The sequence below is a fragment of the Cololabis saira genome, chromosome 10 (assembly GCF_033807715.1).
Source record: "Cololabis saira isolate AMF1-May2022 chromosome 10, fColSai1.1, whole genome shotgun sequence".
Taxonomy (NCBI): Eukaryota; Metazoa; Chordata; class Actinopteri; order Beloniformes; family Belonidae; genus Cololabis; species Cololabis saira.
In genome coordinates, this window is record NC_084596.1 from 26,162,138 (window position 1) to 26,183,610 (window position 21,473).

The following is a 21,473-nucleotide window of genomic DNA, read 5'->3' on the forward strand; positions in this document are numbered from 1 at the left end:
AGGTCTCATTTTAAGTTGTTGCTCAGATCCCCAGTTTAACCATTGCTTAGCAATGAATATCTTCTGGCATTCAAAATGTTTCATTTTCCACCTTAGAAACAGCTAACATATATGGTATGTAGCTTGTTAACAGCTAGATTACACTGAATTATCGAAATAAGAGCCAGACTTATGTCTGCTGGATAATGAGTGAAGAAACTCAGTTTCACATTTCAAGTTTCCAATTAGTGCAGAACAGCACCATAGAGGCTCATTCACACCCGACGTGTTGTGCTACTGTCAGTTTCAATCGAAATACACATGCATGTTTGAAAGGGGTTCAGTCAGGAGCCTCTTGGACTGCAGTTGCATGTATCTTCTTTCTATGTTAAAGTTGGGTTGGGAAACCAGACCATGGCAGTGCAGTTTTTTGTTCCCACAGTAATGAAACAGCCAGTCAAGTTGAAGTTTGAAGAGGATAAAGAGCAATTGTGTTACATTTAACTATAAAGTGAATTTCTACTCGCATCACTCTTAGAAGTCAGCATGCACTGAGCAGTGCACTACGATAACAATGAATACATGTCCTTGAAAGAGCTTCCTCTTTAGTGTTTTTAAAAGTGAGGACCAAGCTAACCAAATGAAGACCACAAGAGAGAAGCGATATGGTGTTCGTGACGTGCTGAAAAATGGCAAGCTGTTTTTCAAACTTTGCGGTTGAGCAGTCAGATTCCATTGAAGTTACCAAGTTCTTTGCTGGTGAACATATGTTTGGATGGTTGTTGCAAATCAAGATGAAAACAGCAGCAAGAAAAATGGTGTGATGAAGTAAATTATTTTAAACTTAAGAACTAAAATGTAAGAATGTGGCTTTCAAACCTGAATATTTTATAAGCATCAATATCAGGTTACACTTGTGTTATCTTCAAGGCTACAGGCAGTGGTCAGTGAATTATACATCTGAGGTTTTTCTGAACAGTTCAGACACAGATGTGAACAGCCCAAACACAAGACTGTTTTATTATTTCATACTGCAATAAAAAAGTATGACTCCAGCAGATAATTTTCATATATTATAATACAGATGCAGAATTGAAAGTTTATTCTTTAAACAGCCTAGTATTTTACAAGAAATAGATAACTAGTTGGAACTTTTGAACATGTCCTTAAAACAGGACATAAGTGGGCACGAATCCTTGGGCTCTACTTTGCCGCCAATATCCAAGAACAACCAGCTGAAAAAGGAAGGGGGTTAAGGGGGTGGTGGTGGGGGAGTCTTTTGATGAACCAAAAAAAAAAACAACCCATAAACATTCGTATAATCTCTAACCTTCACCAGACTATCCCGACCACATATCCACACATATAAAACAGAAAAAAAAAGAAAACATAACAATAAAGGGCCAGATCTGTTGCTTCCTTGAGCTTGTGATTCTGGGTTGAGACGTTGATGTCAGAGACGTCCATGTTTCAATCACTAGCTCCAACTAGAGGTCCATTTGCAACTGAAAAAACAAAAAAACAACGTGTCTCATTGGTTTCCAGGTGTGTTCACAATTTGAAATGTATGAGCGATGACCAGAGCATGCTCGATTGAGGGGAATCTGAAAAATAAAGGTGGAGTTGTGGGAGCAATCAGGGAAACGGTTTAGGTAAAACAGCTGCTGTTCAATCTGGATAGTCAGTGGAATTGGCTTGGCTTGGCTGCAGTCCCTTATAAGTCCTCCAAAGTCTCAATTTCTCCCATATTCAATCTCTCGGATGACGCATTTACAGAAAAACCTGAGAATTGAGAAAAGATCAAAGCATCCAGTTAGCAACGAGACTATATAAAGTAGGTTTTCTTTTCAGTGGTTAGAGACTTCTCACCTAAAATGCTTGGGTCTGCCCGGACCATCTTCTGCTTCTTTTTCTTCTTCCCTGAGGTGACAGTTTCAAAACGCTGCTGTTGCGCAGTCGTATGATTGGACTGATAGAGTGATGATGACCCTGTTCCGCCCCACACAGAATCCTTGGAAAGAAAGACATGTGGACTTAAAAAGTGCTTAACTAAAGCTCACTATGCAGCCCCTCATTCAACCTGCAAAATTTATTTCAGTTTATCAAACTGAACTATTCTTTCAGTTCTTCTCCATGATAAATATTCCTGAATGCCTTGAAAATACCTGATGTCTCTTCTCACACATTCTCCATAGACCCAGGACAAATAAATAAATACATTTTACAGATAAGTATATATCTTCAAAAACCTTGTTGATAGTGTACTGAGATTCATTTAGATTAACCAACAGGTCTTACAAACATGAGTGGGAATCTGTTCATGTGAACCTCGGCCGTGACTATTCTCCACCTTCCTGGCTGCAGCTGCTCACCCTTAAATATTTGTTAGCAAATAGCTAATAATGTGTTGCTATTTTCGAGTACCAGTGGAAATTCCCACCCGCAACTTGATGGAGTTGTCATTTGTAGGTTTGCACGTCTGAAACCTGGGATTTATGATGGCATGTCTTCGGGACTGTCAGTTCCAAAGTGGGTGGAAACACACATCATATATATATATATATATATATATATATATATATATATATACACACACATACATACATACATATACATACATATATATCATTTATAAAATGTCCATAGGAGGTGTGTGACATCAACAAATATGTAGCCCCATTAAATTAAATCCAGTTAAACTGTTGGTTAGCAACAAACTGAAAAAAGACAAACCCAGTATTTAGTTGTTTTTTTTAAATAATAAAAAAACAAACTCTGTTACAATTAAATCTAAACATGGCAATGTGACGTTCAGCTATGTAATTGATACCCAGAGACGTCACAAACACCAACCCTATAATGCATGCTTACTAAGAAACAAGTCGTGACAAGTTTTTATATTTTGTTTAGACAAACACGGATGTTCTCATCCAAAAGACCTTCTTAAGCTCCACGATCAAGTTTTAAAACAAACATAAGATCATGTGTTGACATTTGTTGGACGACGCTGCAGGAGATTATCTGTGATAGAGGCAGTGCTGCCATCAAGTGTTTCAGAGCAGACACACACAGAGCGTCCAATGTGGAATACGACTACATCTTGTTTTGGCTAGCAAGTACTCGACAAAAATATTCACACTGATTCAAATTTCCTTGAAAGTAAGATGACTCATACTGGTACTTCAAATAACGTGACTATTTAAGTCTAAATCTAACATGGCAGAGGGTCAAACATGTTTAAAAAAATAAGCACTTAGTAGTGCAATGCCGAGCTTCTAGTCCAAATGTGTTTAACAGATCGTAATATGTCATAACTTGCTTTTGCTGGCCAATTAAGCCCCATTACATAAACAGAAAAAATAAAACATCCCAAAACATTTGTGTGGATTGGCAACACAACAATGGCAATAAATGCCCTTGTTGAACCTTCAAATAAGTGTTAACAGTTGAGGCTTTCTCACCTGCTGCTGTTTGAGGGCTTGCTGTTGATTCAGCGGTGTCTGTTTTTGTTGGTTAGCGTTCTGTTTGGCACGGCGTTCCAGGAACTGCTTGGCAAAGTCCTTGGCCTCAGGAGTGTCCCCCAGATAGGCCCTGACATAGTCATGCACCTCATATGGAGAGTCCACTTCCTTCAAGAAGGATGCAAATGTAGGAACTGGCAGGGAGACACGTGGAAAACATTGGTGAAACCGGCCTCCAGAAATAGCTGCGGAGGAAAAAGTTGATATATTTTTGAAGCTTTACCATCCAGATTGTTGGCTGTGTTGAGGGTGTGCAGGGTTTGCTCACACCACAGCATGAAGCTGTCCTGCTGGCTCTTATTGACCCCCTGGAACAACTTTAGCAGCTTTTCTTCCTCCTCCGCCTTCTTACTGGCTCTCCCACTCAGAGAGTTACTTCATGTGCATCAAGTGGGAGACAAAGCAAGTCAGCAAGTTCCTGAGTTTTACGTAATATCTTTCGTATGATAAATCTTGCATCTGGCAGAGGCAGTAACAAAGACAGTCATCCTAAATACGTACCTAAGGTTGGCGTTGCCCTTGTTGTTCTTCTGAGTGTTGCCTTTTTTGGTCTGAGGAGGTTGCTGGACAGCCTCCTTTACAGCCTCGTCCCAGAAGCCCATGTTTGAGTTTTGGGCGTCACCCCAAATACTGCTGGAGTCTGAGCCCCAGTTAGTGTTGGTGTTAACGGACCCCCACACAGAGCTGCTCAGAGGTGTCTGTGAAGAGAAAAGCCTATAAGCACTTCAAGCCGACACCTAAATTACTTTAAGTGCTGATTAATATGTCCATAATCTTACAATTCAGAGAAAGCCTGGTTTTTAAAAACAGCATGCCATCATGAAAGAAATGCATGAAAGAAAAATAATCAAACTATTTTGTAATAGATTTAAACCGTTACTACAATATGAAACCTAGTCCTTTTCTTATTTCCCTGCAAATCCACACACAACTCTACAATTTTGGGTAGCTGTGATCAGGGCTCGGCGATATATTGCGATTTTAATATATATATATATATATATATATATATATATATATATATAGATATATTTTCAAACGCAATATGGTACGAGACAATATCATTTATATTGATATAGCTTATTTTGTGACAAATTGACGGTACATCAACGCTGACCCCTCTCGCTGGCAAAAAAGTACCTTTGTTTGCTGAAACCTGACAGTGTTGACAGGTTAGTTTTCCTGGCACAAAATCTGTAAAATGTATAGTAGTTGACTTGTTGTAATTATTTGAGATTTGCTCAAAGAGATGCAATATCTGTTTACATGTTTTATTTGAGATTAGCACAAATGTTTTGTTATTTGCACAACCGTCAACCTCAGTGGAAAAGTCTGCCTGTTACTGTCTACATTGTATTAATTGCACAGTGTATTTTAATTTAATTGTTATGCAGGAAAGGGATATATGTTTTATTTTATTCAAGAAGCATTTTTATTCTATATATGCAGGCAGTTTATTTTATTTCATTTGTTTTATACATTTTGATATAGTGCAGACCTCTGTTAATAAAAAGGTACCTGTGTGACATTTGGCACGAGGCATTGTATTAAAACTGACTGTTTTTTAAGGGTTTGCCTCTGAAAAAAAATGAAGCTAACAGAGATGCTATGCTATAATGCTTTGGGGGGAAACCCCAATTATGTCACGGAAAAATATCGATATATATCGAGTATCGCCATTCAGCTAGAAAATATCGAGATATGACTTTTGGTCCATATCGCCCAGCCCTAGCTGTGATCCTGTTTGAGAAAATAAGAAATGTGTTTCATTGTGTGTCACATACAGCTCTGTTTTGAGGTCGGGGATGTTGAGTGGCGATGGGATGTTGAGTGACGATGGGATGTTGATGCTGCTGCTGCGGCGGCGGCGGCTGCTGCTGCGGGTGGTGCTGCTGCGGGTGGTGCTGCTCCTTCCTCTGAACTGCCTGTTGGGCTTCCTCCCTCTGAATTTCCAGCAAAGACTTTGTAATAACCGGCTGTTTCGCTGCATTACCCCAACTGGACAGCTTGGCGTGGGTCTGTTGCGCCTGCTGCAGCGACTGCTGTTGCTGTAGCTTCAGGAGCTCTTGCTGCTGACGTCTCTGCTGTGAGAGTGATGGGGTTATAAATACATCTTTCCCAAATTAGAAATAGTAGTCAGAAAACATTATTTATGGAAAGAACATGTATATTCGAGTGATATATTGCTCTGTGCTCCATCTGATTACTTTTCAAAGAGAGCTGCAACAACTCTGGTCATGTTGCATCTTTGAGGGTTTAATTTTATACTTTTCTGTCGAAATGTTGACTTTTGAAACATTTGTGTCTGCTGGTTTGAACATTGAACTGTATAAGCAAACTTTCTCCTGGTAATTCTGCTGCTTTTCTACACTGATAAGTAAATGAGATGATGTGAATGCTTATTTTCGTTTCTTACATTTGAAAGCAACTGAACAGCCTCCAAACCTAGATGAGTTAAAATGGAGAGAACTACTGATAGAACTACACTGCTTATTATCGACAGATAGCGTAATTATGGACATGTTAGGAAAACATCGACACGCCGAACAAGGAATTGAGACTTGCAACAATATAATGATCTTTCATGGATTAACAAAGGCTTGTTCAACTCAATGAGGCTGTCTGTCAGCTGCCATTAGAAATGAATACAGATCAACAATATCAAATCAGTGTTCTCCAGTTACAAAATCGAAGTCACTAAACTTTCCAAAACCATCACTTTTAAAGGGTGCGACGACTCTGCAGCGTATAAATATCTTGGGAAAGTAAATGATAATGATGTTACGCCTCATGCCCAGTAGCTGTAGAGAACGTGATGACGCAATTAGCATAATTTCCGCTTCTTCTTCCTGTATCCAAATTCAAAACAAATGCTGCTTCACGCAACTTTTCACTCACCTTCTTGTAAATCTCGCTATCCCCACCTTCCTACCGTCTAAAAATGCCAAAATGTTCATATCCTTCATTACATTTATGAAGTGATTAGTCTCCTCCTGGTCTTGCTCCGTGTTTAGAAGTACTTCCTGGACTCAAAAGACCAGGATTCCTTGTGAACAGAGCATGTGCAGAAAACAAATTCATGTTCCGTTTGATCGGGATATTCCGTTTGGCGTTTATATGACCGAATATTCAGGTTTTAAAAGGAGTAACCCAGGGGTAATATTCGGGTTTTTAAAAACCGGAATATGAGCAAATTCGGGTTATTCAAAGGGGTTATTGGTGTTTACATGGTCGTGCAAATTCGGGTTATTGCCAATATTCGGGTTTTAAAAGGGTTATTGAGTGCATGTAAACGCAGTCAATGTGTCACCTCCGTCTTATCGTTGGATATTACGTCGGATCAGATAAAAAACTAAACACACAATATGTTGCTGTTCTGGTCTTGGATGCAGATGTGTAAAAACACTCCACATTGACACTTTTAATAACTGATTAGTATTATTTGTAACATACATTTTATAATTTCATGAGTGAGTACACAATTTACAAATTGCGTATTAATCCTATATAACTGTCTTTCAGCTAAATAAATAGATCACATCAAACAGAATAGGTCCAACGTAGCCTACAGTCCAATACACAAAAACACCCACTTTCCAGACAAGCCACTGTCAGCTTCATATATGAAGTTTTGAGAGATTCTTGGACTAAGTTTGAGTTTAATGGTTAAGTAAAGTTTATAAAACAACTAAAGAGCTACACCTACTGTGACAGATTGATCAAACAAAACTAACCCAAGTAAGAGGTTGACTGCTCACTATTCTTACCTCCTCCCGTGCTTGTCGTTCTCTCTCCTCCTCCAGTTTCTGGATCTCGGCCAGTGACAGGGCGTTCTGAGCCTGGTTGATGGTGCTGGTTGACTGTTGTCCCCACTTAGAAGAGGATGGAAGCTGGAAGCAGGATAAGATTTTCTTTGGTCAAGTACAAGTCAAATTTAGTCCGTTTCTGACGCCTAATCATCTTGAGCCCTTACTTTCATCTGTGCCAACTGCTGCTGTTGCTGCTGCTGTTGCTGCAGTCTTCTCAGGGCCTCTTGTTGCTGCTGCCTTTGTCTTTGCAGCTCCTGTTGTCTTTGGGCCTCCTGTTCTCTTCTTTTCTGTTCCTCCTGTTGCTGTGCCAGAGCTAGAGCTGCAGCTGCGGCTGCAGCTGCTGCTGCCTCTTCCTCTGCCCGCTTCTCCTCCTCCCGCCTCCTTAGTGCCTCCAGTTCCTCCTGCTTTCTGCGCTCCTCCTCCTGATTAAGCAGAAAATTCTTTATTTAGTGAAACATTTATTTAAAAAAAAAAGAAAAGTATTTTATGTCTGAAAGCGAACCTGTTTGCGAAGTAACTCTTCCCGCCTCTTCCTCTCCTCCTCTTCTCTTCGCCTTTCCTCTAATCTTCGGAGAGCTTCCTCCTGTGCCAGTCTCTCCTCTTCCTCTTTTTGCCTGCGTTGTGCCTCTTCAAGCTCCCTTTGTCGTCTAAGTGCCTCCTCCTACAGATTTCCAACATTAGGTCAGTCTCAATGTAAAAGAATAAAAGTGTTTCTCGATAAAACAGTAACTCAGTCTTTCATCAGGATATTAAAATGGTCGACCTGTTTTTGCCGTGCCAGCTCTTCTTCTTCCAGGCGTTTCCGTTCTTCCTCCTGTCGAGCCCTGAGGGCCTCTTCCAATCGTTTCCTCTCTTCTTCCTCCCTTTTTGCTCTCATTTCGGCGTCACGCCTCTCCAGCTCCAGCTGTCAGATGACAAAATAAAAATACACTTACTGTATTATTAACAGAAGCCCCGTTTTCACCATTGACTAACGATAACCCTTTATCACTTTGTAATTAGAAAAGAGACATGCACTATATTCTCTTAAATGCTGTTGGGCATTTTTGTCCACATTTATTTAATCATTGTGCACATCAATGTGCCCTGAGCCTCAGCGAAGGACATCCTATTCAACTATCTTGCCTCTTACCAATGCACCAAATTATGTGTCATGGCTTTATTAACAACAGTTAACTTTCCATTCAGAATATATTCAAATAAGAGAGCCGTCTAAATTTTACCAAGTGCCCAAACCTTGACTGACTGTAGCATAAGGACAATGTTCACTGGATGCACTGCAAATCTTGGAGGATTAGTCCATTTTGTAAAGAAAAGATCACACTGAGACTGAAAACTTTGGGGCAGGTGGACCAAGAATGTGAAAGGAACATTATTGATTAAGGGTTACGTAAGGCTGCACCTTTGACACTTCAAATAAACTGGTGTATGGCAGTGCTGTTTCTGGGTTAATCCTGAATACATTACACTAGGCGTGATTTACTGACAGTAAAATTCACAAGGGGTTCGATGGCAGATAAGCAGACAGTCAGCACTTGATTGGTACGTGTGGACAATTCCTAGACTTTTCTTGGAAGCTCACTGACAAGTTGCTGAGCTGTTTCAGACAGATATTTTACATGCCAGATATTGAGAGACTTCAAATCGAAGCTACATCCCATAAAAGAGCAAGACACTGGCTGAAGTCACTTGCAAAGGGGAAATCCATTAAGCAAGGAGAGACGCACACCTTCAACTCTCCGCGGGACAAACAGCCCCTGGTGCGTCTTTTACACGTGTTTCTTTGTTGTTCCCTTTATTATTAGTGGTCTGAAGAAATATCAAAACAGCTCCTACAGCTCTTTCTCCCTTGGATCACATTGAAATAATGAAAAACAGCAAATTGTGAGATCTGAACAGGAATTTGCAGACTTGGAAAGTCTCAGTCTGAAATCAGCCTTAGTTTCTTTAAATATAAACTCTATAACAGGAGCCCATCTTTATCCGAGATACAAGGAGATATAAGGCTTGATATTCACATAAATAATTTTTTTTCCAAAGTTAACTTAAAAAAAAAGATTTTTTTTTAATAGAACAATTTAACTTAAAAGAAAATTCAAACATCAAATAAAGTACAGAAATAATGCTCACCTTTGCAACCTTTGCCTTCTCAAACTGCTGCATCTGCTCTATAGTTGGAGCCTGCGCCATGGAGTCTATAGGTAAATCCCAAACACTGCTGCCTTCCCATGCTGTGGCAAATACAATATCATATAAATACAACACAAAGTATTACAGAATTCAACCCAGGCAAACATGACAGTTATAAGCTCACCACTTGTAGGGATTTGTTGGAGGTTTGGTGTGAGGGAAGCCTGAGAGGAGGGGTTCTGCATTTCCCACACAGAACCCGAATCTTGTACGGACAAGGATCGGGTCACAGGAGGTAGAGGGGTCTCCGAGGCTCTAAAATAAAACACAGGATAAAGAGCTTGAAGATGCTGCAAGGTAAGATAATAGATAAGTACTTACATCAACAGTTAGGTCTATATTAAGATGTAGGGCAATAAAACATGTTCAATATGTGCAATAATTCAAACATTATCAACCTTATCTTAAGAGCCTGGTATTGCTGTAGGAGCATGTTGATCTGCTGTTGGTGCTGCTGTTGCTGTTGAAGAGGAGCTGAGCTAAGAACTGCAGCTTTCTGCTGGGCCAGTGCCTGAGCATACTGCTGCCTGTAGGAAAGAAGACAAGTGAAGAAAAGTTGAGGAAAGACGGGAAGCAACAATGGTAATCAACTGACCCACAAGGATGTTTTAATTGCATTCTATGCTTTAATTGTTAATTTTGTATGTGGGAACTTTAATATTATTTTTAGTTAAAAGAAAGCATTTCCAACTCCAGTGAGAGCTGTGTGAAATTTCTAATGTGGTGTATATTCAAGAAAAGTGACAGATCTGAACTTGGCATACCTGAGGAGGTATTGATATTGGAGCTGCTGTAACTGGTAAAGGTTAAGAGCAGTGAGCTCCTGCTGCCTCTTCAACCTCTCTTGGTCACCTTCTGCCTACAATACACAAAAGGACAGAGTCAGAAAAAGCAAGCAGTGAAATTTAAACATTAAAAAAAAGAAAGCCCCCCCCCCCGAACTCAAAAATTTGTTTTTCTCTTGGATATTTAACAATCACTGTTTAGAGCAATGTTTAATACAATTTCACACTAGAACACTTTTAAAAACTGCAAAGTTGCTCTAAAGTTTGTCACTTCTGAATATTAGAAAATGTGAACCTGCAAGAATAGTTTGTGACATTAACACTAATTTAGCACTTCCTGGTCCAACAGACAGCAAATAACGATCGGGAACTTCCAGCGAGTTTAAACTTTGATATCTTATGTTCAAAGCTTAAACTTCTTAAAAGTTTAACATCTAAAAAAAAGCAATGGGTGTTATTCAGACATATTTGTCTCAAATGACTTCTCTCACTGAATTTGATCACATTTAATAAGGGCGCATTTTGAATTAAGGATAGAATTTGAATCAAACCGTGACTCCAAGATTCAAAATCAAATTCCACTGTGTGATGCCTCAAGATCCACAACCCAGATTAGTTTTACTGTCAGAGCAAATGAACCGACACCAGATCTTCCCTTTACACCTTGTTGGGTTTAACCCAGCACTGTAACTACCACGGTCAAAAAGATCTAAAACCAAACCAACGATACAGGGAGAGTTATCAACTCCTTCAGCAGGGACCCTCACTTGTAGTGGTGGAGGTGCAGGGCCTGGAGTGAATGGCACCCTTCCCCAAATCTTCATGATTTCTCCCAGAGGTTGAAATACTTCATCACATCCTCTCTTCACTAACAGAGACATGGTGAAGTAACCAGCCTGAAACCATTCCGACATCTCTTGATTAGCAAATGGACCTGAAGGAGCAAATGACAGTCAGGAGTTTACACAGGAGGAGCTCATTTTCAAAATTATACTTTCAATCTTTTGCATTCTCACCCTGTATTTCCCCCTGTGGGTCTTTGTAAAACCACTTGAGAGCAGCTTCATGGGTGAGGGGCAGGGCTGCAGGCTTGGGCTTCTCTGAAGCCTTTGCTGCAGGCCTTTCATCATCCGCCCCACTGTCCTGGAGGTATGCTACCATCTTTTCTGCTTCCTGAATAAGAATTACAAAAAGACATTATCTTACATATCAGCTGATTGAAATCAGAACTACCAGGGCTGCTCCTTTTCGTCTGGTTACTCAACTAAATACAGCTGTTTAGGGTAAAAACTTGCTCTATTGTAATTTATTGGAAACCAAAACAAAACTCCCAGCTGGATTTTCGTATTCAAAATATTTCTTCTTAAAATGAACACAAACCTTTAAGAGATTTTATGATAAGTGGAATTCAATTCAAGAACACGATTGAAATACACTCAATGTTCACAGCCCACAAAACCTACTTGCTCAAAGTGTTTCAGTCCCTCATCTTCATCAGGGTCATGTGGCACAGTGGTGGGCCTGGCGATAGGTGCCAGTACATGTGAAGGGAAAGGTAAACGATTGTTCATCACCAAAGGAACTTCTATGGGCTTTTTTAGGGGTAGTTTGACGGTGGAAGTTATTTCTGAAAGAAACAAAAGAAGATGGCAAAAAAAGTTTTTTTAGAAAGAAAGAAAAAAAGATGTTACCTATTTGGGTATAATGAACCACCTCTTATACCTGCAAGGCTAGTGGAAATGTGGGTCCTGGGAAGAGACTCCAACATGCTAGTAGAAATAGGGTTGTGCAGGGCGGCTTTGGAAGGATCTGGGGGGAGCTCCAGTTGAGGCTGCCGTTCAGCCAATCTCTCCATCTCATCTGTTTTGCTGGATTGGTTTAGGGACAAACATTGTATAGGGGGGTGGGACTGCGATACTGTTGGAGCAGCAGGTGGAATAACAGATGAAACCTCCTCTGAAGCTCTGACCAAATCTGAAAAGAAACAGCAAATAATTGAAGTTGTAAAACAAAATCAAATCAAATAAATAAAGGCTTTGTAAGTTAAGGGGAAAAGGTGCTTTCAAATAGTCATCATTCCAATGCTGTTTATGGTTTTGGCTCATGGGCTAAGATGGCAACGTGTGTCGCAATTCTGTCGTAACCTTTCAACTGCCAAATTCATTTTAATTCTTACTTGAGCAATTACTTAGATTCCTTATAATGTTCCCAGTCATTCATAACCTTAGAAAAACCTAGTCATCCATTTTTACTAAAACTGTACAAGAAAAAGAAAACACAGGCACGTCAAGTCTAACGTTAATATAACAGGGTTCTTTAGTTCACAAAAGGCCAAGTTTTGCGAGATTTTAGAAATTTGTCACTAAGTTACTTTAACCCCTTTTACATTGGCGAATGCCCCGCGTTTAAAGCCTGAGTTTCGGTTCTAAGTCAAATCGATGCCGTGCCTACGGCGTCACCGCGACGCCGTCGTGAATCCTTCGGACTTCTCCGTCACTCCATTTTGCCGTGGTGCAGTACCCCCCGTGACTGCTAATTCGCGATCTTTTCTTGAATGGTTTATCCAACTTTTTCCAGTCTCAGTGAATCAAAGAGATAAGAACAACTATTGTGAAAAAAAAAGAAAAATCACACATACACGAAGAAAAGAGCGCTGACAGTTCACGACTGCTTCAAACCGGAAACGCGTTGCTACAAAGCGAACCAATCAGTGACGGCGTAGGGTACGCGTCGACACGTACGCTACGCCGTAGGCGCGGCGTCGTTTTGACGCAGAACCATAACTCGGCCTTAACGTGCGGATCTAGTGTGTCGTGTGCCCCTTTTACATTCACTGACGTGGGGTCGAGTTGCCCCGAGAATAACTCTCCTCCGAGGGTCGTCTTAACCACAGGTCAGGTCTAATGTAAACAGAACTAACGTGGAGTGGCGGGTCATGGGAGGGATTTGTTGATCACCTAACCTGAGTACAACCCACAAGTGGAGGTTGCTTTTTTGTATATTATTATTGTTTTATAGACTAAGGAAACAGCTGGTGAGAGTAACAACTGCAGCAAGATTTTACAGGTGGATAGAAAATTCCACAAAAAAATAAAATGAAATAAAATAAATAGGTTCACTATTCAAGCATAGTGAATTATTGTATCATTAGGATACTGTTTGACATCGTCCCAACGCTTTTCGGCTTACCATGTATGAGCAAGAATTTCAGTACCACTCCTCTGTATCTGAACTAAAAATTATGACCATGATTCAGAAAAAGGTCTGGCGAAGATGCAGCAAGGCCATAAACCTGATATAAGTCATTCTAAAAAAAGAGCTAAATCTATGAAATCAGTCAAAAATGCAAATTATTGCAAAAGTAATCTTCTAAATAAAAAGTACATCAAGCAATCATACATCAATAAATCAGGATTCAGATCATTAAGATGTCTAACCTTTTCGGTCAGCCTCTCTTTTGGCCTCTTTTTCTGTGTCTTTGGTCTCCTTGTGGGGACTGTCATCTTCCTCCAAGTCCTCCTCACACTCCTCCAAGGGCTTGAAATCAAGCTCTGCCTCTTCTGGGATTGGTTCCTTTGAGGATTTCTTCATGAAAAAAAACAAATAATAGTTATTTTATTTTTATCTTCTAATATTATTAGAAGACTCGACAGCATTTTAGTCCAGTTAGGCTTGCTGTCTTTTGTAACTGGCCAACCAGTACTTGAAGTAATCATCTGTTTCCCCATGAGTAACAAGGGTAAAAATGTATTTAGAAAATAGTCTTCATGTAAAATCTAATACCTTAAGGGAAAGAAAGGCTCCTGATGAGTCGAACGTGCCTGCCTCTTCATCTGCATCCTCCAGACACCACTCTGGTAAACTGTCCCTCTCTTCTTCTAGGCTGCCGCTACCTGATCGTGGTCTCCTGTAACCACGTTCATCTTCTCTAGCATCGAATGGTAAACGCCGACGTTGGTCTGGGTATTCCCGCCATGCTGACCGTGGTCCATCTGGGGAAAAAGGGCACCGACAAACAGCAAGAATGTAAAACCATTAATACTAACAAGTTCATTCAATTGAGATGTGTCAAAAGTAAATTTTCCTCTAACAAGACTAAAGAATATACATAAGAGATAGAATATACATAAGAGATAAAAATAAAACAATGACCTAATATTCAATGTTGAGCTTCTCCTTGCAATAAAACTGCATTTGTCAACACCTGCATTTCAAATGCACCAACCTAACATTGGAAAGAGGGCCTTTTAGAGGGTCTTATCTACAGAGTTAGGACTTATTATTTTGCTCTTTTTTCTCTTAGTCATTTCAGGTCTAATATCCACAATAACTCCTGAAGTCATTTAAGTTATGCCACAGGAAATAGTTGTCACTATTTGCCAAGCACAAAATTCAATCCAGCCATTTACTGACTTGTTGTCTGAGAAAGTGCAAGGCACTCGTCAAGATGCAGTGGTTGAGTAAGTTCAAAAAGGAATGAGAGGAGAAAGCCCCAAATATTACATGAAAGCAGTGAAATTAGAGCAATAAAACCTTTATCCCCGATTGTTTTGCAGTGATTATGCTCCAAGGCGAAAATAAAAATACACAAAACCACCAAACAAATGTCCAACACTAAAAGATTAAGTGAGTGGAGCTGAAACAAACGTCCTAATTTTCCTGCCATGGATTTAAAATATACTCTAATTATGATCACGCAGAGGTAGATGCAACTGTAACACAAAGAAAAGATTGAGAGAAAAATAACAGTCATCCTCACTGTTTCACAGTTGTTATACTTTACAGTTTGAATTAAAAGCATCCACAATCACGTATCAGAGAATAAAAACAGATTTTGAGTTAATAATGCAAGAATACATTTCCTTTTTTAACCGTTTGTGTTATTACTAAGGAGGAACGTGTTTCTTCTGACTTGATTTGTCTTACCTAACCTATACCGCAAACATTAGAAGACCTACTAGAAACTCAGGGTTGAAATATTGGATGCTGTCAGTCAGCATATGCAGGACGATGTGATTGATCACAACACAAAAGCAGCTCAAATTCAGCTTGATGAACACAACCAGGACCTCAAGGTGTTAACCGCACCCACATCTGCAGAACAAGCTCAACAGTGAAAAAAATAAAAAGCTCACAACTTGAGACATAAATGTACCTTTTACCTCAATAATAATAACAAATTCAGTTAATAAAGGATAATTCTTAAAAAATAAATGTTGGGGCAGTGCCCACCTGGGCTTGGGGGGCACCACCGGTCGCTCTCCCGTCGAGAACCTGCCAGGCGCCAGCCCCCCTCATCATCCTCACCATTTTGATCATCACGGGAACTGCGCCAGTTTTCACTCTCGGAACGTGTAAAGTCGTGCTTCCTTTGTAGAGTTGTCCCAACGTCCTCGTAGTTACCTCGAACTTCAGAAGAAGTGGACGTAGGTGAAAGTGATGCCACGGGGATTGTAAAACAGGGAAATTATATTAAACAATCAATTTTGTATGCTGAACAATAACATGAGATCGTCTCATTTATCCCGACTCAAAAACTTGGAACTTTCGGGAGATAATTTTTGTTAAAAAATACAAATCACTTACTGTGATTGATTGGAAAATGTCCCGGAACAGCATCTACAACTTTGAGAGACAAATAAATAGGGAGGGCTATTTATTTTCCAAAAAAACTACATCACATATTGATTACTTGAAAAACCAAATGTAAGACAAACCTGGGTCTTTTCGACCAGGCTTTTCGAATCGTCTGTCTCCCCTAAAAAAAGAAAAAAAAAAAAGAGTCATAGCTATATAGGTCTGGTCTAGCGAGAATTTCTAGGTTCACATCTGTATATTTTTAAAACAATGCTGATTTAACCACAAAAAAAACAAAAGCCAAAACATATATTTTGAAACCTTTCTTCCCAGCTTTGAGAGCGATGCATCTCCCTCCCTCCACGACCAAAGCCTTCCACATCATCAAAACTTCTTTGGTAAAACCCTCCATCTCCTCTTCCCCGACCTGTAATTACAAGTTGACAAATCAACTAAATAAATATATTCAAAGGTTTTCTAATGAATTTGCCTATGGCTTGGATATTAAACATTGTGTTGGACTAAATAAATGACTTTCCCTTGTGAGAGTACTGGTCAACAACAAAATTGGCTGAATTTTATTGTTTTATATTATTTACCAAATGCACACATTTCAAAAGAAGAACTATAACCCACCCAGAATTTTGACTGAATCACAATACTTCATTGTCAATCTCCCCATTAACCCAGAGGTCAATAAACCAATTGTGTGGTTTATAATTTGACTCTCTCTCACCATTAAAGAAAATATAATTTAACAGAGACCATGCAGTTTGATTAAGAACTCAACCATGCAAATAGCACCATTGTTAGGCATGATAATAGCAATATAACACGGTTAGAGCCTGCTTCTGATTAGATGGATGAGCTTCTTGAAGGTGGAAAATCACATTTGGTTATAAGAAAAGGGGTTTCATCTTTAAGGCAACTCAATTATGACCTTAAGCATTATAAAAAGGTAAAAGCCTATTGAGTAAGCCCAAAACCTAAAGAGTAACACTATCATAGCCCATATTTCAAACTGTGAGAAAATTGTTGGGCTCCTCAACAGAATCTTGATTATTTGCAGTTGTTGGATCTCCTTTGAAGCCGCAGCCACAAACCAGTGACAGATCAAACAAAATCCCAGTTTTAAATATAAATTCCCCTAGATTAAGTGCAAGTGCTCAGTCCTGCAGCTACCAATGTTTGTAACAGCAAGAGGTAACATGACACATTTGGGTATGACCTTAGCCGAGTTCTTACCTCTACCTCTTGATGTACTTCGGCCTCTTGGTGCCCCAACTATTGGCCCAGCTCCTCGCCCCGTCAGCCGAAGTACAGCTGCACTGTTTACAGACATGGAAAAATTTCTCTGCAAATACAAAAATATGTGGGAGAGAGAAAGTTACAAAAGGCACTGTAAATTCCATGAATTACAGCGAGAAATCAACTGATATGAGACTAGTTTAAAACTGATTGAATAATTGTGTCCTAGTTCTCTCCTGAACTTGTCTGTTTAGACATATATCTAATATTTTTGACAAAGATAATAAAAAAATACTCCCACCTGTTCCTCCTCTGTAAAGGACACAAGTGCCAGAGGTGGCAAGGGATCCTCTTGCAATATGGGTAGGAACTCCTTATCGTGTAGATCTATAGGGATCTGAATGAGAGAAATACAGAATTGTTTATTTCAATGTTAAAACCACAAAGCTTTGAACACAGTGTAGTGGCACAACAAAGAAGGGAGATGAAAAACTATTGGCAACACCATCACTCTTACATTAAGAGATAGGGAAACTAGGGACATGCCCACCTTGTTATCCTTTACATAAAGTGCTAACATTTCTTCTCTTCCGTATCGATAGTCTGCAAGTTTATACGTTGGCAAAGCAGGTGAGAGGGGTGGAGAAGCAAGAGCACTGCTGCTCCCACCACCGGCGCCGGCACTGCCAGCGCCACCGGCGCCGCTGCCGCCTCCAGACAGGGCACGGAGCCTGCAGAGGTGGAAAAAATAGTTAAGAAAAATGGACAGAGGAGCAAGAGATGACAACCAAACCTAAAGTGGCAGCTGGCAGGTCTGAACATATATGGAAATGCTGCACTAGGCTCACAACTGTGGCTCAGCTGTTTCACAACCTAAAAATCACTTCCCTCACACTAATCACTCATTCATGCCACTTTAATTACCATTCTGGTCCAAAGTTAAGTGTCTGGGTTTCTGCCATTTTTCCTCAAGGTTCTGAAAACAAGCAAAAGAAAGGAATAGATTAGTATCAAACATTATTTCTAGCTTGCACAAAGATGGGCCATTTTTAAATGTGTAGCTGTGTAATCTATTTTGGTAAAAATGTACAAATAATTCAGCTGTGTGTTATTTTTGTTTTGCTCATGTAACAGAAAAAGACATACAACAGAACTTCAAAAATATGTTTTGCCTGTGTTTCTAAAAGAAAAAAAAAAGAAGATAAATCTACTGATATTTTATGTGGCATTAACTGTTATATGTTCTCAAAATCACCCCAACCAGAACCTTACCCATGTTTAAAAACTTTAAATGTTGTAATCCCTATTCTATTACATAATTCTACTCATTTGTAACTGTTAAAAATGTTTTGCCACTGGGTTCTTAAGATACATGGCCCACACCACAAGCTCACAACCAGTGTAAGATTTCAATCCGCTGAAGCTATTTTAGGATGTCTCGCAGAGCACCAAAAGTATATGTGAGACACCTGTAATTAACAAAAGAGGTGTTCTTAACTTCATCAAATAATAGTACTAATAACACTAATACAATTGATAATAATAATAATAACAACATACATGCCCCTGCTAAAGCTTTAAAGCCTTAGCAGTGAGGTTTTCCTGAATATCAGACACAAAAGGAAACCCTAAAGCAACTATAGGCTACCACTGTCCATATGGCTGCATGGATAAGCCACGTGTAAGATGCCAGTTAAAGCAATTAATACATTTACTCTTGACTTCAGACAACTTAAAACAGGTATTTTGTGCGTTTTTTGCAGCGGTAATCAGTGTTTACATAAAGCAATGACACAGGCTGGCTGAGTTTGCGCAAATTATGAATGACTTTTGTGAATGTATTTACGTGAAATCACCGACCAACCAGTACAGCTGCATTCTCCATGTTAAGGTCAAGCAGATGATACAATGACGGTGTATTAATTTGCATCAAAGCTGTCAAAACTATATATAAAAACATAAGAGTTGGACCATTTAATGTGAAATCCAACATGCAGCAGGGGATGATGCTCAGATAATGTTACCAAACTACCGTGTTTTTACATCAGACTGACGCCAACATGGTTGACATTAAAATAATATTGTTCAAAATCAACCCTGGACATGTATTTATGTAATTAGTAGGAGTTGTGGTGAGGGAGGAAGGAGAAGCAGCAGCTAACTAAACTACAACTGTTACGGTGATTTATGCTTCTGCGTTACATCGACGCAGAGCCTACGCAGTAGGCTCTGCGTCGATGTAACGCAGATCCATGAATCAGGCTTTATCATCCATCCACTGGACGTCCTTATCTGCCTTGATGGTTAAAGGCTGTTAAAGGCAGTCATAGATAAATAAAAAGGCAGCCCGTTGCTGCACTCTAGATGTTAATTATTTATTTAAATCCAATCTTCCTCGCTACAGTAGCAGCTATGTTAGCGTCTCATCCCAACTTGGCGTTAATAAACTAACTTACACGTGTATGTGGTCGAAAATAATAGCAGTCGTATATCCAAGACCACTGCTGTGGAAATAACTTGGTTTATTTGCTTCGCACTTGTGGCTGACACGTTCAAAAAAAAAAAAGAATTAGCTAAAAGCTACTCGCGGCCTCCGCCTGTGAGCTCCGCAGCCGCGGGTTTTCCTGCTCGAGCGGATCCGCTCTAGGCGTCCCCTTGACCGGCTAACACTCACACGAGACCCCGCCGCCTTGCGGAGGCCAAGCGGGCGTTCTGCTGCTGGTTTCAGCAGCTGCTCCAGGACCGCTGCCACCCGTCTCCACGGGGCCGTCTGGCCTCACATGTGGGAGATTTGGTGGCCGGTGTGTGAAAGTTTGTCGGTCTTACCTGGGCTGGTTGTGACAGTTCGGGGTTTGTGTGCGTGCTGAGTCTCTCTCTCTCGGTCTGCACAAGATGGCTGAGCGCAGGTCACATGACCCGCGGAATGACTGAATTATGGTACTGCGTTACATCGACGCAGAGCCTACGGCGTAGGTTACGCGGCGACGCACTCCGTAGGCTCTGCGTTGGTGTAACGCGGAACCATAAATCAGCCTTAAACCCGCAGGTCTGGACGGATTCTGCTGACTGGCGCAGAGCGGCACTTATTGCTGCGTTCCATTTACCTCGGAAGTCGGAACTCGGATCTGGGAATGACGTCGCAGCCGAGTTATCAGCGTTCCAGTTACAAAGTCGGAAAACAAGTTTGTAGTTCGCATATACCACATGAAAAATGTGAAGTACACTATAGCAGCATATATATGACGAACAATACTTGTATATGACTGATCTAGTGTGACCAAAACTAGAAAGAAGTGCTACGAATTATTACAGAGCTCTCTTCTACTGTTTACAACCGGGGCAGCCATCTTGGAATGTGAACTCGGGGGTGGTGAAGACTCTCCCACTTTCCCAGTGGGAAATCCCACTTCGAGGGGCGTTCCATTTGAAAAACCCAACTGGGAACTGGGAAATCACCACTTCCGAGGACAAATGGAACGCGGCATCAGTCCACTCTAGCGCTGCCAACCCTTGGATGCTTCCTAACACATTTTTAATCACAAATAAGGTTAAGGAGGTCTCTTACAAAATCACTATCACTCTTTCACTATAGATTTTATTTTACATTGGGAACAATGTTGTTTTTGGTTTCAATTGTTTCCCTAAGAAAGAAGGAAAATGTTACTTTTTGATGAATCTGTTTTTATTTCTTGCCAAATTTCATATTCATAAGAGTACATTTTCAAAGAAAACCCCTTGCTTTTATGTTTTCCAGAAAGAAATGGAACTTTACTTAAAACTAATCACTAAATCAACAAATGAAAAGGCTATTAAAACCGTAGACTTGTGTAATATGTATAATCTTCTTGAATAACGGACATCACCATTGGCACATGTTCTGTATTCTATTTGTATACTGTTCCTGTATACTATTCTGTGATAATTCTTTTAAATAAAGTTTAAGAAAAAAAAAACTGCCAACCGTCCCTTGAAAAACCCAGTCGTCCCGTATTTATAAACTGTTACTACGCGTCCCGTATTGAGCTGAAAAGGGACGCACTTTGTCCCGTTAACTGTGAGAGTTAAAAAATAGTCATAAAATGCCAATGGAAAATGGCATTGAGCTGTTGAGTTCATAAGTTTTTTTTTTTCTATTTTACTATAGTCATGTAGTCATGTAGCCTATAGTCAGGGGTGCAGATCCGATGTCAGGATTGGGGGGGACACCAACGTGATTTTAACTTTTATTTTTTTGCCAATATGCAACTCATACCATGCCATGGTTATTTGTCCTAAACAGCCAACAGTGTGTGTCACTGCTTACTTAACTGTTATATTCGTAAATCATAATTTTAAGGGTTTTGGGCATGTAGTGTCTACTCATC

At 40.0% G+C, this 21,473-nt stretch overlaps 1 protein-coding gene across 4 annotated transcripts; it reads right to left on the reverse strand.

Annotated features, from left to right (window-relative positions):
- Positions 1 to 966: 966 nt before the first annotated feature.
- On the reverse strand, positions 967 to 20,025 carry gigyf2 (GRB10 interacting GYF protein 2). 4 transcript variants are annotated; one of them, XM_061732310.1, is made up of 29 exons: positions 19,936 to 20,025; positions 18,034 to 18,085; positions 17,660 to 17,840; positions 17,411 to 17,506; positions 17,107 to 17,215; positions 16,183 to 16,288; positions 16,002 to 16,042; positions 15,871 to 15,906; positions 15,592 to 15,693; positions 14,068 to 14,276; positions 13,722 to 13,869; positions 12,007 to 12,258; positions 11,748 to 11,911; positions 11,301 to 11,457; positions 11,052 to 11,218; positions 10,264 to 10,358; positions 9,898 to 10,026; positions 9,624 to 9,754; positions 9,440 to 9,540; positions 8,073 to 8,213; positions 7,812 to 7,970; positions 7,474 to 7,731; positions 7,268 to 7,390; positions 5,285 to 5,584; positions 4,002 to 4,198; positions 3,724 to 3,875; positions 3,441 to 3,634; positions 1,849 to 1,990; positions 967 to 1,761 (listed from the first exon to the last, which is right to left on the reverse strand). In XM_061732310.1, exons 2-29 carry the CDS (start codon positions 18,069 to 18,071, stop codon positions 1,694 to 1,696), a joined length of 3,996 nt encoding a protein of 1,331 aa, XP_061588294.1. In that variant the 5' UTR covers positions 18,072 to 18,085; positions 19,936 to 20,025; the 3' UTR covers positions 967 to 1,693. The 4 variants fall into 4 exon arrangements, with proteins under 4 accessions (XP_061588294.1, XP_061588295.1, XP_061588292.1 ...); XM_061732311.1 differs by having other exon boundaries at positions 5,285 to 5,581; positions 15,871 to 15,909; XM_061732308.1 differs by having other exon boundaries at positions 15,871 to 15,909.
- Between the last annotated feature and the right edge of the window lie 1,448 nt (positions 20,026 to 21,473).

What these genes read in the sequence shown, in the direction of transcription:
- gigyf2 (XM_061732308.1), bottom strand. Translation starts at nt 18,071, where the DNA reads ATGGCAGAAACCCAGACACTTAACTTTGGACCAGAATG. An exon ending in GAGCCTTTCTTTCCCTTAAG is followed by an intron (nt 13,870 to 14,067) that starts GTATTAGATTTT and finishes TTTTTCATGAAG; the next exon opens with AAATCCTCAAAGGAACCAAT. An exon ending in AGAAGGCAAAGGTTGCAAAG is followed by an intron (nt 8,214 to 9,439) that starts GTGAGCATTATT and finishes GTCATCTGACAG; the next exon opens with CTGGAGCTGGAGAGGCGTGA.